Source organism: Pan troglodytes, chromosome 11 (assembly GCF_028858775.2).
Source record: "Pan troglodytes isolate AG18354 chromosome 11, NHGRI_mPanTro3-v2.0_pri, whole genome shotgun sequence".
Classification (NCBI taxonomy): Eukaryota; Metazoa; Chordata; class Mammalia; order Primates; family Hominidae; genus Pan; species Pan troglodytes.
The window spans coordinates 32,883,382-32,900,973 of record NC_072409.2 but is presented as its reverse complement, the minus strand read 5'-3'; the positions used below and the strand labels follow the sequence as shown (position 1 = coordinate 32,900,973).

General features: G+C 34.2%; 1 protein-coding gene across 16 annotated transcripts in view; it reads left to right on the top strand.

Moving 5' to 3' along the window:
* FSD1L (fibronectin type III and SPRY domain containing 1 like) overlaps nucleotides 1-16,979 on the top strand; it is a 102,798-nt gene extending 85,819 nt beyond the window's left edge. For 8 of the 16 annotated variants that reach the window (XM_024345806.3, XM_024345810.3, XM_054658919.2 and 5 more), the window contains 2 exons: nucleotides 3,514-3,602; nucleotides 10,903-16,979. In XM_024345806.3, coding sequence (XP_024201574.1) covers nucleotides 3,514-3,602; nucleotides 10,903-11,028 — 215 coding nt within the window. In that variant the 3' untranslated portion in view covers nucleotides 11,029-16,979. The remainder of the gene's footprint in view (nucleotides 1-3,513; nucleotides 3,603-10,902) is intronic. The other 8 variants (XM_024345805.3, XM_024345807.3, XM_024345813.3 and 5 more) reach the window with 1 other exon arrangement.
* Nucleotides 16,980-17,592: the final 613 nt, after the last annotated feature.

Sequence of the window (17,592 nt, the reverse complement as noted above, 5' to 3'; positions counted from 1 at the left end):
CCTACTATGTACCTACAAAAATTAAAAAAAAATTCAAGAGCCATATTTTCTACTATCCTAGTAAACATAAGCTATACAGCAAATATTTACTGTGCCAAACCTCATCACACTTGAAACGAATGGAATGTTCTTAATTTTCAAGTTGCTGTCTTTAAAAATATTCTTCAGAATGACTCATGATATCTTTAGAGGGGCCAAAGGGGTTTCCCCTCAATATCAGAATTTCTTTACTTACAAAATTATTAACACAGTGTAGTCTAATCCAAAAAAGAAAAGAAATTACTTCATCTGCCACACCGTATACAGTTCTTACTACACTATCTCTGCAGGTAGTTGCCACTTATGTGCCTGAAGAACTTTTAACGTGAAGTTTACTGTCTTAGAAAGCAGCCTGTTTCATTGTTGGACAGCTCTTGGTTAGAAGATTTTTCTTAAGTTGACTCACATTGTCTCCGTATAACTTCAGAAACTTGTTTCTCTTAAATTTTCCCATCTGAATAAACACAGAATTACGTTTCCTCACTCATGTTCACACGATAATCCTTTATTAAAAACTTTCTTGCCCTGTTTTTCCAGACCATATATTCTGTTATTAGCTGCCCCTGTTAAAATTTAATTTTTCCAAGTCTTTATAATCTCCTATGGCTGTCTAGTATGTCAGTGTTTTTCTTAAAGGTTGGTCTTAGAGTGGAACACATGACCTCTGACCAGCAAAGGACAGTAATTTGGCTATGCTATTTCTAATAGTATGACTTAGCACTGCTGATCAATATTGAGCTTGTAGCTACCCTAATCCATTAGATCCTTTTTCACGGCATTATGTCAAATTGTCTTTTTCTTTTATTAGGCAGTTTATGGTTTTGGTTTTTTTTGTTTTGTTTTGTTTTGTTTTTGAGACGGAATCTTACTCTGTTGTCCAGGCTGGAGTGCAGTGGCTCAATCTCAGCTCACTGCAACCTCTGCCTCCCATGTTCAAGCGACTCTCCTGCCTCAGCCTCCTGAGTAGCTGGGATTACAGGTGCATGCCACCACACCTGGCTAATTTTTGTATTTTTAGTAGAGACGGGGTTTCACCATGCTGGCCAGGCTGGTCTCAAACTCCTGACCTCAAGTGATCCACCTGCCTGGGCCTCCCAAAGTGCAGGGATTACTGGCATGAGCCACCACACCCGGCCAGTTTATGGTTTTTAAAAATAACTCAATGTTATATATAATGCAAATGAAGACTATTACATTTACCCTTTTTTAGTTTCATCTTAATAGATTTGGCCCAAATTTCCCGTCTTAAAATTATCTAAAAATTTACTTGATATTTATATTTGGAAAAAATTTTAAAGCTCATTGATTTAGTTATTTCATAAGCATATTCTCTACAGTCATCTAATGTATAATAATTTTGAAGATGACATAATATTGAACTAAAGTAATTCCCTAGATGTTTTTTCTCCAAGTTGACACTTAAGCTAATACCAAATTTTATTATTTTAGTAATATTGTGCCCAAATAATTCCGTGAGCTGTCAATTAATTTACTCAGAAAAGGAGAAAAAGTAATTTTGGCTTGATTTATTTTTAGTGATGACATGTTAGCTTTGCTGTGTTTTTTGTTTTTTAACTTATTCGCCTTGAATCAGTTAAATCATTTTCCTCAGGATAAATGGCAAATTTATTAGCATACATTTTTTTTTTTCAACTACCAAGACAACATTTGCTTCTTCTCTCTCCTTTCCCATACTCTGTGAGTCCATAAAGGTAGTAGTGAGATACAGTTTTTAGTCTAGAACATAACGTATGGCAAGGGGAAGTTGTACTGTGGAATAGGATCAGATTCTGAGAGCCTTGAAAAATAATAATGGACTGGTCTTCAGTAGTGGGGAGGGGTGGTTCTGCATGTTTTAGAACACTATAGTCATAAGATAATTGAGTTTTAGAAATATTAGAGAGTCAGTGGTTAAAGATGGAAGAGATCGAAAGCATAGCAAGCATAAGACTTTTCAGGAAGCAGTCTTCAAGTGGTGTAGAGCAGGACTGAGTCTCTTGTTAGCTATTAAGCCCTTATTGCCTGGCTAGTGCTTTTCACATAGAAAGCCCTTAATAAGTGTTGAGTAACTGGCAACAAGCATCTGAGCAGTGCAGAATTAAGAATGGATTTGACAGTGTAGAAGTAGAATTCATAGGACTTAGTAACTAAATACAGATCAGCTGAGGACAGACAGTTGAAGATGACTTTGAGGTTCCAGCCAGTGTGATCAAGAGGATGACAGTGTCAACAGGATAGGGAACATAGAGTTTTGGGGGGAAATGAAATGCCAGCAGGATAATCATGTGGCATGTTTAGCAAGCATTTTGAAATTCAGTGCTAGAATTCAGCAGTTAAGTAGAGCTGACATTAAATATTTGAGACAGCATTACAGAATTGCTATGGAAGATTGTACAGGACAATATATTTAAGCATTACTATTCTGCTGTTTACTAACTTTGTGATCATATGTACCATTATGCTGTTTACCAACTTCGAGATCAAAGTACTGGGTACTTTACATACATTACCTCAAAATATTAAACAACCTACATAATAATGTGCATAAATATTAGTTTATTTTATCTTCCTCTTTGGTGGCAGTTGATTTATTAAGGAAGCATTATATAAAGAAAAGAGAGCGTGGACAAAGTGGCTACATTTAGAACAGGAAGAAAAGGAGGAGATGGTGAAGTTATCCCCAGGGTTATGATACAAACCAAGGGAATGGTCATCAGAGAAGAGTTTCAAGAAGTGATAACAGCTGTAAGGAGGCCATTTGGTTGGCCAGTTTAGGAGGTCAGACAGACAGTTTTTTTTAGGGCATGATCCTATTGAAGGATATACTGTGAGGTGATTTTAAAAATTAACAAAGCAGGTCAGGCATAGTGGCTCATGCTTGTAATCCTAGCACTTTGGGAGACTGAGGTGGAGGATTGCTTGAGCTCAGGAGTTCAAGCCCAGCTTATACAAAATAGCAAGACCCCGCCTCTATTAAAAAAATTAACAAAATTGAAGCAGTGATAGATATATTGTGATTTTAGAGACTGGAGTATCAGTATGGCATCAGGTAGATAGAAGACAAAGTTTAATAGAGTAAACCTTAAATGGTGATTAGAATTTGGGCAGAGAGGCTGGTTATAGGAAAAATAAGGAGGAAGAAATGGCCTTGGTTTACGCTGGGCTAATGAAACCATTTGTTAAATAATGATCAAATAAGGAAATAGTTTGTATTAAATAAGTCAAATAGTGCTAGATTATGGAGGTATTATAGAGGTCTTGAAAACCAGGGGAAGAAAATTGGATTGAGCTTTTCCTTAAGCATTTGTCCTTCTGATTTTCAAGTGAGAATAATTAATCCAGTCCTCATAGTTTATAACAAAAATTAATGCCAACTTATATATTATTACTTTTTGCATGATTATGCGTTAGAATTAATTAAATGTTACAATTTTTTGTATAATAAATTAGGCTTTTTTTTTCCTTCTTTTTTAGGTCAACTTTCATTCTATGATGCAAATTCTAAACAGTTGCTATATTCCTTTAAGACAAAATTTACTCAGCCAGTACTACCTGGTTTCATGGTTAGTATGTTTTATATTTTATATATACCTAACATATTTTACTTGGTTGGCAACTTTAAGGAGAATATTCTATACTGTATATTTGGAGAAGGAGAATATTTTGTTTTTTCTTCATATTCTCCTCCATTTCCCCAATTCACCCTCTCCCAAATCTGTGATTGTTTTTATATATTTTTGGTATATTTTATTGAAGTTTATGTTAATACATGAAGTACACAAATCATGTAGTTTGATGAGTTTTTATAGGACTGCACTCGTGTGTAACTAGCACTTAGAACATTACGAGAACCTCAGAAGCCCCCTCTAGTGCCCATTTCCAGTCCCTAATGGCCCTTCTCCAGTGTTAGCACTGTATTGACTTTTAATACCCTAAATTTACTTCCTTTTCAGTTTTATATAAACAGAATCATACAGTATCTTTTTGACTCAACATTATGCTTGTGAGATTAATCCATATTCTATGTGGTTATAGTTCATTCATTCTCATAGCTGTATAGTTTTCCATTCTGTGACTATATCAATTGATTTATAAATTTTAATTTAGTTGGATATGTGGGTGGTTTCCATTTGGAGGCTATACAAATAGAACTGCTATGAATACTTTTGTTCATATCTTTTGATAAATGTATGTGTATATTTCCATTGAGTATATACCTATGATTGGGGTTGCTAGATCATATGGTATATGTATAATCAACTGTAAAATTGCCGGTTTTCTGAAATGGTTGGTTATGCTAATTTACAACTAGCAGTATGTAAGAATTTGAGTTCCTTCAAATCCTTGTCAACACTTGGTATTATCTTTTAAAAAATTTTTTGTCCTTCTAGTGGATGATATATTACATTGTGGTTTTAATTTGCATTTCCTTGATTACTAGTGCTGTTGAGCACCTTTTTATATATTTGTTGACTATTTGGGTATATGCTTTTGTGAACTGGCTATTCAGATCTTTTGCTTGTATTTCTATTAGGTTGTCTTCCTGTTTCTTATGGGTTAATTTGTAGGCTCTTGTTCACTCTGGCTTTCCTTTTTCCTTATTGGTATTGTTTGATAAACAAAAGTTAATTTTATTCAGTTTATCAATTTTTTCATTTACAGTTAGCACTTTTTGTGTTCTGTTTAAGAAATCAGTATGCACCCCCAAGGTCATGAAAATATTCTTCTAAAAGCTTTACCTTGTACATTTAGATATAGACTGCATTTACAATGCAAGTACAACGTAGAATTGATGTGTTTGGTATGAAGTAAGGATCTAGATACGTTCTTTAATTCCCCATGGATATCCAGTTATTCCAGGACCATTTATTGACAAGATCATAGTGCAGTGTCATCTTTGTACAATATTAGATGACTGTCTTTGTGTGCTATGCTGAATATATGTATGCACACCACATAGCAATTACATCCTGTGTAATTGCAGGTCTACTCAATTTCAGGCTGAAAAGAAAAATTTGTTTCTCTGCACAAAATAAAACATGGTTTTGAATTTATTTAAGCAAACGTTATTGCTTTTTCCAACTCATAACCCTCTGCATCTTTTCATAGGTTAGGTTCCCGTGGGGAGTTGTGGGATCCAGTTAAAGTTACCATTACTTTGGCTAGAGCTTTCCTTAAATTTGGAGGCTACCTCTATAAATCAAGATGGTATATTTCAAATGGAATATTTTGCATGTATATTCTTCTGTCATCACCCCTAACTGTAACTTCTCAACTATAAGGAGAAAGTTTTCAGAGTAAGAGTGGGTTGAAAATACAGTGCTTTTAAATCTCATTATCCATAGTAATTATTTATTCCAGATACTTTAATCTCTTAAGTTTAAAACAATGCTAATAACCAGGACACCTATTTTTACATTAAAAGTAAGTGATTAGTGACTAAAGTTATTGCTCATGGAAACATAAAGATACTGGAAGGGTTGTTTCTTTTTCCCTTTTTTTTTTTTTTAACTTTGTACAAACCTCTGCCATATTATGCATTTTTGGCTATTTTTCCAAACTGGTCCGTCAAGGATGAGTTGTTTACCATGTGGAATGCAGAAAAATTTTTTCCAAGACTTAGGTGTGCTTTTATAAATAGTAGATTTACTTTTAATTTGAATCTATCTCATGTATGTATGTACTGAGTTTATTGTTTTTCATTCCAAATAATACTCTAATTATATTAGTATATGTCATAAGATACTGCAAGAAATTATTTTAAGCTTGTTAAAATTTTTTTTCCAGTACGTTAATGCCTATTAAATGTTTTGTGTACAAGATTAATTTTTAAGTCAGTTTTATTGAATTTATAGTATGGTGCAGTTCTGTGGTTTTTAGCAAATGCCTGCAGTTGTATAACCACCACCATAATCAAGATATAGAACATTTCCATCACCCTAGAAAATTCCTTTGTGTTCTTTTATAGTGGACCCTTCCACACAACCAGCCCTAGCTATCAGTAACCAGTTCGTAGGCCCTATAGTTGTACCTTTTCCAGAACATCGTATAAATAGAATTGTATGGTATGTAGCCTTTCGATTCCGTACCATGCTGCATTTGAAATTCATCCATGTTGTTGTGGTGTCAGTATTCTCCTTTTTTTCATTGCTGAGTAGTGTTTCATATATGTATGTATCACAGTTTATTCATTCATTCACCAGTTGAAAGACACTTGGGTTTTTCCCAGTTTGGGGCAGTTATGAATAAAATCACTATAAACATTTACATATGGGATTTTCCCTTGGATAAATACCTAAGAACAGTAATAGAGTAGCTGTATCACATTGAAAGTGTATGTTTAACTTCATAGGGAACTACCAAAATGTTTTCCAAAGTGGCTGTACCATTTTTTGCCTTCCTATCAGTGATATGAGAGTTGGTCATATCCTTGCCATTATTTGATATTACCAGATTTTTTGTTGTTGTTAAGCCATTTTAATAGGTGTGTAGTGGTATGTCATTGTGTTTTTATTTGTAGTTTCCTAATGACAAATGATGTTTCATGTCCTTATTTGCCATTCATATAATTTATTTCAAGTATCTGTTAAAATTATTTGCTTACTTTTTAGGACTTAATTGTTTTCTTATTTTTTTATTTTACTTTATTTTTTTTTTTTATTTTTTTTTTTTTTTGAGACGGAGTCTCGCTCTGTCGCCCAGGCTGGAGTGCAGTGGCGCGATCTCGGCTCACTGCAAGCTCCGCCTCCCGGGTTCACGCCATTCTCCTGCCTCAGCCTCCCGAGTAGCTGGGACTACAGGCGCCCGCTACCACGCCCGGCTAATTTTTTGTATTTTTAGTAGAGACGGGGTTTCACTGTGTTAGCCAGGATGGTCTCGATCTCCTGACCTCGTGATCCGCCCGCCTCGGCCTCCCAAAGTGCTGGGATTACAGGCGTGAGCCACCGCGCCCGGCCTATTTTACTTTATTTTTAAGACAGGGTCTCGCTCTGTCATCCAGGCTAGAGTACAGTGGTGCGATCACAGCTCACTGCAGTCACAACTGCCTGGGCTCAAGTGATCCTCCCACCTTAGCCTCCCGAGTAGCTGGGATTACAGGTGCCCACCACCATACCCGGCTATTTAAAAAATGTTTCTTGTACAGATGGAGTTTTGCTATATTGCCCAGGCTGGTCTCAAAGTCCTGGGCTCAAATGATCCACCAGCCTTGGCCCCCCAAAATCCTGGGATTACAGGCATGAGCCACTGCCTGGTTTTCCTATTTTTAAGAGTTCTTTATAAGTTTGGATGTGAATCCTTTGTCAGATATATGCTTTGCAAATATTTTCTCCTGGTTATGGTTTGCATTTTCATTTTCTGAACATTTCAGAGAGAAGTTTTTCATTTTGTTATGAAGTCCAATTTAGTAATTTTTTTCCCTATTATGGGTAATGCTTTGCCTAACTCAAGGTCACAAAGGTTTTTTGTTTTCTTCTTGATTTCCCTTTGCATCTTCATTTTAGATATTTTGAGTAAATATTTTTCTAAATCATTTAAATAATTTCCAAAAAATAATATAGTAGTTTTATAATCAGAAAGTTGCTTTTGTATTTTGGGAGTTATCATTACTGAGCCTGTTAGTTTTGAAAATTTATAATGTTAATTATATAATTACAAATTTCACAGTTCAGTAGATTCTTTGGTATAATAATCTAGTTACTTAGTAGATATTGAACACTTAAGGGTATAATTGAAGGTGATGATACTTAAACAACTTCTAGAATTTCCCTTGCTTTAAGCTTGTGTCTACTATTAATATATACGGTAGTTGATGATAGTGTCAATGATCTGTATTTTCATATTTTAATTCTTTTGACTGTGTCCCAAATCTTATGTCTCACTTTATTGAATTATAGCTGCTCCGTTCACAAGCAGTTTTAATTTTATTTTATTTTTTGTTCTTATTTTTATTATACTTTAAGTTCTAGGGTACATGTGCACAACGTGCAGGTTTGTTATATATGTATACATGTGCCATGTTGGTGTGCTGCACCCATTAACTCGTCATTTACCTTAGGTATATCTCCTAATGCTATCCCTCTCCCCTCCCCCAACCCCACAACAGGCCCCGGTGTGTGATGTTCCCCTTCCTGTGTCCATGTGTTTTCATTGTTCAGTTCCCACCTATGAGTGAGAACATGTGGTGTTTGGTTTTTGTCCCTGCGATAGTTTGCTGAGAATGATGGTTTCCAGCTTCATCCATGTCCCTACAAAGGACATGAACTCATCCTTTTTTATGGCTGCATAGTATTCCCTGGTGTATATGTGCCACATTTTCTTAATCCAGTCTATCATTGATGGACATTTGGGTTGGTTCCAAGTCTTTGCTATTGTGAATAGTGCCTCAATAAACATACATGTGCATGTGTCTTTATAGCAGCATGACTTATAATCCTTTGGGTATATACCCAGTAACGGGATGGCTGGGTCAAATGGTATTTCTAGTTCTAGATCCCTGAGGAATCGCCACACTGTCTTCCACAATGGTTGAACCAGTTTACTGTCCCACCAACAGTGTAAAAGTGTTCCTGTTTCTCCACATCCTCTCCAGCACCTGTTGTTTCCTGACTTTTTAATGATCGCCATTCTAACTGGTGTGAGATGATATCTCATTGTAGTTTTGATTTACATTTCTCTGATGGCCAGTGATGATGAGCATTTTTTCATGTGTCTGTTGGCTGCATAAATGTCTTTTGAGAAGTGTGTGTCCATATCCTTTGCCCACTTTTTGATGGGGTTGTTTTTTTCTTGTAAATTTGTTTAAGTTCTTTGTAGATTCTGGGTATTAGCCCTTTGTCAGATGAGTAGATTGCAAAATTTTTCTCCCATTCTGTAGGTTGCCTGTTCACTCTGATGGTAGTTTCTTTTGCTATGCAGAAGCTCTTCAGTTTAATTAGCTCCCATTTGTCAATTTTGGCTTTTGTTGCCATTGCTTTTGGTGTTTTAGACATGAAGTCCTTGCCCATGCCTATGTCCTGAATGGTATTGCCTTGGTTTTCTTCTAGGGTTTTTATGGTTTTAGGTCTAACATTTAAGTCTTTAATCCATCTTGAATTAATTTTTGTATAAGGTGTAAGGAAGGGATCCAGTTTCAGCTTTCTAAATATGGCTAGCCAGTTTTCCCTGCACCATTTGTTAAATAGGGAATCCTTTCCCCATTTCTTGTTTTTGTCAGGTTTGTCAAAGATCAGATGGTTGTTGATGTGTGGTATTATTTCTGAGGGCTCTGTTCTGTTCCATTGGTCTATATCTCTGTTTTGGTAGCAGTACCATGCTGTTTTGGTTACTGTAGCCTTGTAGTATAGTTTGAAGTCAGGTAGCATGATGCCTCCAGCTTTGTTCTTTTTGCTTAGGATTGTCTTGGCAATGTGGGCTCTTTTTTGTTTCCATATTAACTTTAAAGTAGTTTTTTCCCATTCTGTGAAGAAAGTCAGTGGTAGCTTGATGGGGATGGCATTAAATCTATAAATTACCTTGGGCAGTATGGCCATTTTCAGGATATTGATTCTTCCTACCCATGAGCATGGAATGTTCTTCCATTTGTTTGTGTCCTCTTTTATTTCATTGAGCAGTGGTTTGTAGTTCTCCTTGAAGAGGTCTTTCACATCCCATGTAAGTTGGATTCCTAGGTATTTTATTCTCTTTGAAGCAACTGTGAATGGGAGTTCACTCATGATTTGGCTCTCTGTTTGTCTGTTATTGGTGTATAGGAATGCTTGTGATTTTTGCACATTGATTTTGTATCCTGAGACTTTGCTGAAGTTGCTTATCAGCTTAAGGAGATTTTGGGCTGAGACAATGGGGTTTTCTAGATATACAATCATGTCATCTGCAAACAGGGACAATTTTACTTCCTCTTTTCCTAACTGAATACCCTTTATTTCTTTCTCCTGCCTGATTGCTCTGGCCAGAACTTCCAACACTATGTTGAATAGGAGTGGTGAGAGAGGGCATCCCTGTCTTGTGCCAGTTTTCAAAGTGAATGCTTCCAGTTTTTGCCCATTCAGTATGATATTGGCTGTGGGTTTGTCATAAATAGCTCTTATTATTTTGAGATATGTACCGTCAATACCTAATTTATTGAGAGTTTTTAGCATGAAGGGCTGTCGAATTTTGGTAAAGGCCTTTTCTGCATCTATTGAGATAATCATGTGGTTTTTGTCTTTGGTTCTGTTTATATGCTGGATTACGTTTATTGGTTTGCGTATGTTGAACCAGCCTAAGCAAAGCAGTTTTATCTTTCACAAAGTCATTCACATTTATGATAAGTAATAGAACATGGGAAGTACATCTGGATATTGGGATTTGCATTTTTGTCAGGAGTCCTTCTTAAATAATTATATAAGAGTTCTTATAGTTAACACGGTAAGGAAGAAAACAGTGGATTTTACTGTTAACTGTGGGGTGTTAGATTTTTATAGTCTCAGGCCATATCTCATTATCAAAACCAAAAGCATAAGTGGGAAGTAAGTTGGTGCTTTGTATGCTTCCCTTGGTTGTGAAAGTTAACATCAGTAGTGATAGGTAATACCTTTTGCCTAGATTAAGCCAATGAAGTTTCTCAATTTCTGCACCCCTGAGTTCCTTCTCTTGGGTGCAGCTTCAGTTGGTTCTGCTACCACCAAGACCTCCTCTGGCCTCTGTGGTTCTAAAATAATTCTGATTTAGTCTTTCCATTTCCCCTCAGCTGAAATATGACAGTTAATCTGTTTGAGAATGATTGATGTTCATATGTGTGGCATTTTGCCTTTGAAATGGAAATTTAAAAATCATTGAAGTTCTAGTTTGATTTGCAATCTGACAGGTTTTTTTGTCTTTTCTTAGGTATGGTGTGGTGGACTTTCTTTGAGTACTGGGATGCAGGTTCCAAGTGCTGTGAGAACACTTCAGAAGAGTGAAAATGGAATGACTGGTTCAGCTAGCAGCCTGAACAATGTTGTTACTCAATAGTGTCTACTCAGAATACGTTTACCCTCCGTCTTGATTAGGTGGCCTTTTCTGTGCAGTTACTAATCACAGGAATTTGGTAGTAGTGAAAATCAGGTTTGCTGTGTTCTGCTTTGAGGCCTGGAATCTTTTATCATTAAACACCTAGTACGAAGCATTTGCAGGAACCTACTGTGCAGTATCATAGAAGCAAGCAGATACCAAGCAAAAAACTGATGATTGAAGAGTAAATGGGGGAAAAGGCAGTGTTTAATTAACATAAAAACTCATTTTTGTATTTCTTGGATTACTTTGACTATTCTAATGTTTAATTACATATGGTAACCCTAAGGCCTGGGGAGAAAAGCTTTTAAATCTTGCCTTCTTTCTTCTGTACTTTGTCTTTTTAAAATCTCATTACTATCTATTATTTAGTTCTAACACAGAAGCTTTAAAAATACATAGTCATCCAAGGTTTTCTAAAAATTGAAATCATATGTTGGGAATGGTAAAAAGGTTTTCAAATGGTTTATTTTTCCTCTTTTATAAATAAGTTTTACAAAATTTTCCTCTTTTGTTTATTGACTAGATTGTATATAATTTTCTTTTTTCCAAAATATTGTGATAAGAAATTTCTAGACACAACAGCTTAAAATCACCCAAATTTCAGTTTTTTACCTACTGCACTAACAATGGCAAGGGGGGTATTCTTTATTTGTTGCCTTGTTTAACTACAGTTCTTTTCATTCCATCACTTTAGGTGATGGGTAAGATTTTTGAAAGCCTTATATTTTTTGATTTTGTTGTCTAGTTTAATCCTATCTTTAATAGTTGTGTTTGGTAAAATTCCCACTTGAATGTGGCACTGATAATAATTATGCTGATTTTTAGCATCTCTTATAGGAATCAAAGTTTATTAAAGTTACATAGAGGATTGAAAAATGTATATCACTCAATTTTTATCTAAGAAGGATAGGTTATAAAGGGAGGTACCTAAATACTCAAATAATGTATATATTCTTTTTCATAACATATGGAATGCTTTAAGCAATTGTTTTGAAAAAAATCTGCGTATCTTTGACTTAATTGGCACATGACTTTTTCAAGCAGCCATTCATTCAGAGGTTTGTTTTCTCTCAGTCCTTTTGCTACATTCACTTTCTTTTCAAAGAAATGTTAATTATTACAAAAATTGACATAGATATCTTTCCCAAACTTGGGGTAAAACCCATGGTTATGTGGAACATAACTGTTCTTAAAAAGTCAATTATAATTTGTAACTCACATCCTTTGAGCTAAACTAAGTTAAAATTACAGTATTTAATAATTCTTTGGGCATTTTTAAGGGGTCTGAATTTGTATTTTTCTTAATTTTTGAAACTTTACATTTGTTGACTTTTTTTCATTCTCATTTAAAATATATTGTGCTATGATAACCAACCTTCTTCCAAGGAGTGACCATTACTGCCTACATTTGCGTTGCTTTCTACATAGAGACTTATATAATAGTATTAATAGTAGCTCATTCTCTCTAAAAATTTACTGCTCACTGATAGGATGTTTTGTTTCCTTGATAAATGTAAATGAGGAATTTTATTTGAATTGGAATATTCTTTTTCTAGAGGACATTCATATCTGCACTATTATCTGATGACATGTTGGTAATTTTAAAGACTGCAAGGCAGTTTAGAGAATGAAGTAAACCAATAGATACTCTTTTGATTCTCCAAAGAAATATAATTTTGGTTTTTGTTCCTCAGAGAGAGTTTGAAAGAAATTTTCAGATGTTCTGTTCCTTATAGAGGGCCTATTCCAGGATCTAAATGAATGGGAATTTATAATTCCTTTCATAGACTCAAACCTGAAAGCAGAAATTTTTAGTAGTTGAGTTGCTTTAAGTGAATTTTAGCAAATATGACACAGAAAAGGTCAGATGCTGTTGTATAAAATTTTTTACTAGTGTGTCTTATATAATTCTTTCTTCTCATTAATTCAGTGCCTTTTTCCTCTAAGCATACTCTTGGTCCATGCCCCATGCAGTGTCAACTGATGTTTAAGCTACAGAGCATTGTTGTAGTGGTGAGGGCCCTCTGTTGCAGGGGCATGGGGAAATGCATATATTAATCAGGGGCTGGAGGAGTGTACATGATTCTTGTGTTCATGTTGTCATTTGAAACTCTTCACATAAAATTTTCTAATATTCATTTGGAAAACCTCTCCACTGGAGAGGTTTCATCTCTGAGAGGTTTTGTAGTAATAGTGTAAGTTCAGTAAATCCACAGTCCAAATTCTCATCACATGTATTACTTGATACTAAATTTTCAATTATTACTTCAAAATAAGAGTCGGAGGATTTCTTCTTACTGGCCTTCTTAAAGGTCTCTAAAATTAAAGAACAAGATGTGGTTTTTTGTTTAAGACGTTTTTAGTTTATTTGTTGTTAAGTTAAACTGGAGAAAGTTTGTCATCCTCATTTTCAAACTGAAAACTAATCAAATATAGTGCCTATTTAGTCTCAAAATAAGGTAACTATTAACTTGATTATACTATATAATATTCTCAATTACATTTGAATTTAAAAATATTGAGCTCTTGATCAATTTAATACATTGTAAAAAGTATTAAATCCTTTGAAACATCTTTTGTTGCTTATTTAGTTTTTGTTTCTACAGGTCAAACATGATTGCTTTCTATAAAAGAAATGCTTGAGAGGTTGACTATAATGGATATGTCACAGGTATAAAACAGTTGTTTTATAAAAACATGCATTTAGTATGGCATTCTCTTTTAGCAACTGAATTCCCAACCAGTTTTATTAAGCTGGATATCGAAATGAAGGAGCTGCCTTAAGCACTTTAGAAAAAGAATTTTTTTACAATTCATTTTGACTCTCATGGCTGACCATGTCATTATGTCTTTAAATTTTGGTAAATATGTAGATACCAAGCATTAATAACTAATGCACACAGAAATTTAATATACAGCAATTCTTTGAATGTTCCAGGTGTACGTAAACTAACTGAAAGTATTAAGGACATGCCTGTCTATACATGGGTTTCATTGATGGCATCTGTATCATCTTGACAAATCGTGAACTGCTGCTGTATGGCTAGACTTTGCCTATTTACTCTGTTATGCAAACAGTAATTTTTCCCTATGTTATGAAGAGAGACATATTGGCTTGCTTTAATTTACTTATTTATGAAATTAAAGCATGAATAATATGTATAATTTGAATTTTTTGTGACTGATCCTTGGCAGTATAAATGATAAAAGCAAATGTAATGGAATCTTTTAATTAGGCTAAGATATGCTATTTCATAACTTATGTAGAATGATTAATTTTTATCTATATACTTTGACCATAAAATTATAATTGTTTATGTAATTTTATTGTTTCTTATGGAAACAATTGGAAAAGTATATGGAAAATGATTATTTCAAAGAATATTTATTTAAAGAGGGAAGTGTAGACTTCTTACTGTAAAATATGTGATTCCAGGCTTAAGAAATTGATTATATTTTAAAATAATTATTTTTTTAAAAACGTAATTTGTTTTTAAAAGATGAGTCTCCATTCATTGGCTAATCCATACAGCAAATATTTGAGTGTTTGTGATATGGCAGTAAAAATGTGATTACATTGTATGTACATTAACCAAAACCAGTGAAGTTTGATGGACTGTGCATAGAGTTTTGCAGCTTTTGAGTAGTGTGACAGAGTTTGCCTCTTAAAAATGTTTTGCTAATAAGTCAGAAGTTTAAAATGTGTTATAGTTTGCTAAAAAAAAAAATCAAATTAACTGCATATAAAATGGTTCTCTTTTATATAGTCACATGTAATGGGCCTGAAAAAGTTTCTTCTTTGATTATGTAGTTACTCTAGATACATTCTTTTAGGGAAGTGTATGGTCAACATATATTTACTCAGTATACAGATAACCACAAAGTTGTTATTTTTAACCAAAATATACATTTCATAATGTTGGCACTGGAGTATTATAAGAGATCATGAATGTTTCCTTAATTATCATGGCAAGATTACCTCACGTTCAGTATAGTTTAGTTTTGTGTGTATCTTACAGTATGCATGTTCTGAAATTATTTGTGATCCTGATATGTCACATATAATAGCTTTGTTACCTGGAGTATTTGATTAACCTAAACAGTTTAAGCATTTCGAATTAGTTGGAGTTTAAATGGATTACATTTGGTGTATATTGTCTTCATTGAAAAGATATTGTTGGATATGCCACATCAGAGTTAGCATTGACTTACAAATAAATACCAGAATTTACCAGAGTACACTTTTCTCTTCAGATGACTCAATTATTAAATAAAAGAATATTTCTTATTTCTGGGTCAATATAAGGTACTGACTTCTGATGCATAATCACTTAAGCTATGTGAGTTTAAACTGGTATCTTTTCTTAGTGGTACCCATTCAATGTAAGCTGGTCCATGGGAATGGACATGTAGAGGATTTCACAGTATGTAGAGCAGAAGGCACGTGAATGTGTTTGCTTTGGCTTGGAGCTTATTAAGTTTTGACTACGGTTAAAATAAGTCAAATAGTAAGTGGTAAAACACATTTTTGTTAGTATTGGAACTTTCTGGAGAACATAAGGGCTATGAGAATGCATATATATATTTTTTAACATTTCCTATATATCTAAGGTACCAAAGCACTGAGTCTAATTTACCTACTAAGGGAGACTCTTTAAAATCAACTTTATAACTAATTCATACTATAAGACAGATAATAGCTAAAGTTTTGGAATAATTTATATTAAAAGCCGCAAGTCTTAAAAATCCCTGGATATGACATAAAAAGGATTTTGGCTTCTTTTTTGAAGTATTTAAAATTAATCACCTTAGCTCTACCATATACTAGATCTGTGACCGCTACACAAATTGTTTATCATCTTTGGGTCTCTATTGCCTTCTTTATAAAATAAGTGTAAGTTGTTCAGCCTGCCTCACAGGGCTGTTGTGAGGAAATAAAATGAAATGGAGTATGTGAAATTGCTTCAGCAACAGCAAAGTGCTACGTAAATGTAAAGTGTTGTTTTTAGCTAATAATGGATTTAAGTGTTTGGATAATTCTAGATGCATTTACTTTGATAAAGCGTGTGCTTAAAGTGGTATCACCAGTGATTTCTAACATGATTTTAAAAAATAAAACCCCAATTAAAATGTTCTTTAATATTCATTTAATTTGTGCATGACTTGTGGCCTTTTTGTATTTTCTCAAGCCTATTACTCTAGAGCTGTAAAAGCTCTTGCACAGCATTGTTGTGTCAGTGTAGAATAGTGGCATAAATAAATGAATTAAGCTACATTTCCATGCAGGCATTTGCACTTTGAAGTTAGGGCTGCCCAGTGCCACATGCAAAGAGTGTATTTGGTCTAAACAGTTCTTTCCAAACAACCAAATGGCTGGGCAGCTTGTTGTCACGGATAAATGATATAAAATGTAACCACTGAACATTTGACAACTTTGTTGCATTATCATTTTTAAAAAAAGATGAAGCATTTCAAAATCTTGTTAACCTGGTTATCTCTTGGTATCTCTCCTGACATATTTGTTTTGCTTTAAATTGGATTAAATGGTTTACAGGTTATCTGAATCTACAGATTTAGTATGTCTATTATCTGGACATGGTTTTGCTATGCAGTTGTGATAATAAAAATTCTAATTCCTCAGGTTTGGCCTTTTAAGTTATGGCTGAAGACCTTTAATGAACTACTTATGATGCACTCAGTGCCATACAATAGTGTTTTAAGAAGCACATGGCCTCATTTTCCTTAGAAAGAAGACAAAGCCTTTTAAAAATGTTTTTCTTTTCACTTTAAAATAGGGTATTCAAAGTGGAGTAACGTGTATTTTGAAATGATTTTGTGTTCTGTATAGAATGTCCCAGTTAAGATTTTACAGAAGCACCTGGAATATCTCATTAAAAATTTAAAAACTCTTTTCCTGCTCTCTTTTGCTTCATTGTTTGATTTTATTAACTTTTATTTAAGTATAAATACAATATGCTGTTGGGGATGAGAATATAAAAAAAGTCATAGTTCCTTTGCCTAAAAAGCTTAACATTTTAGAGCACTACTGTTCAACAGAATTTTATGCAATTATGAAAAGTTATTTGTGCACTCCAATACAGTAGTGACTGGCCATAGGCAGCTACTGAGCACTTTATATGTGGCTACATAGAGTTGCATATTGCTAATAGCCACTGTTTTGAACAGTGTACCTACAGATGGAAAATGAAACATGCTATGTTAGTAACTATAATATTACTTATGAATTTGGTTTCTTTGGATCTTGCTACATGTTGGGTTACATTTTGGTAGATGGTAACTAAGAGTCAGAATCAGAACCTAAACATTTTTAAAATTCTTGCTCTAACTTGAAAACAGTTTAGAAGAAAAAAAATCAGTGAGACTGGAGCACCTGTAACTAAGAAGTTATGTAAGAAGAATGAAAGGAGACTGGATAGTCTTGAGTCACAGGAAGAAGAATGGACAAAGATTGATTGATAAACCACTATAGAAGATGGAGAGTGAATGGGTGCAGCATTTCTG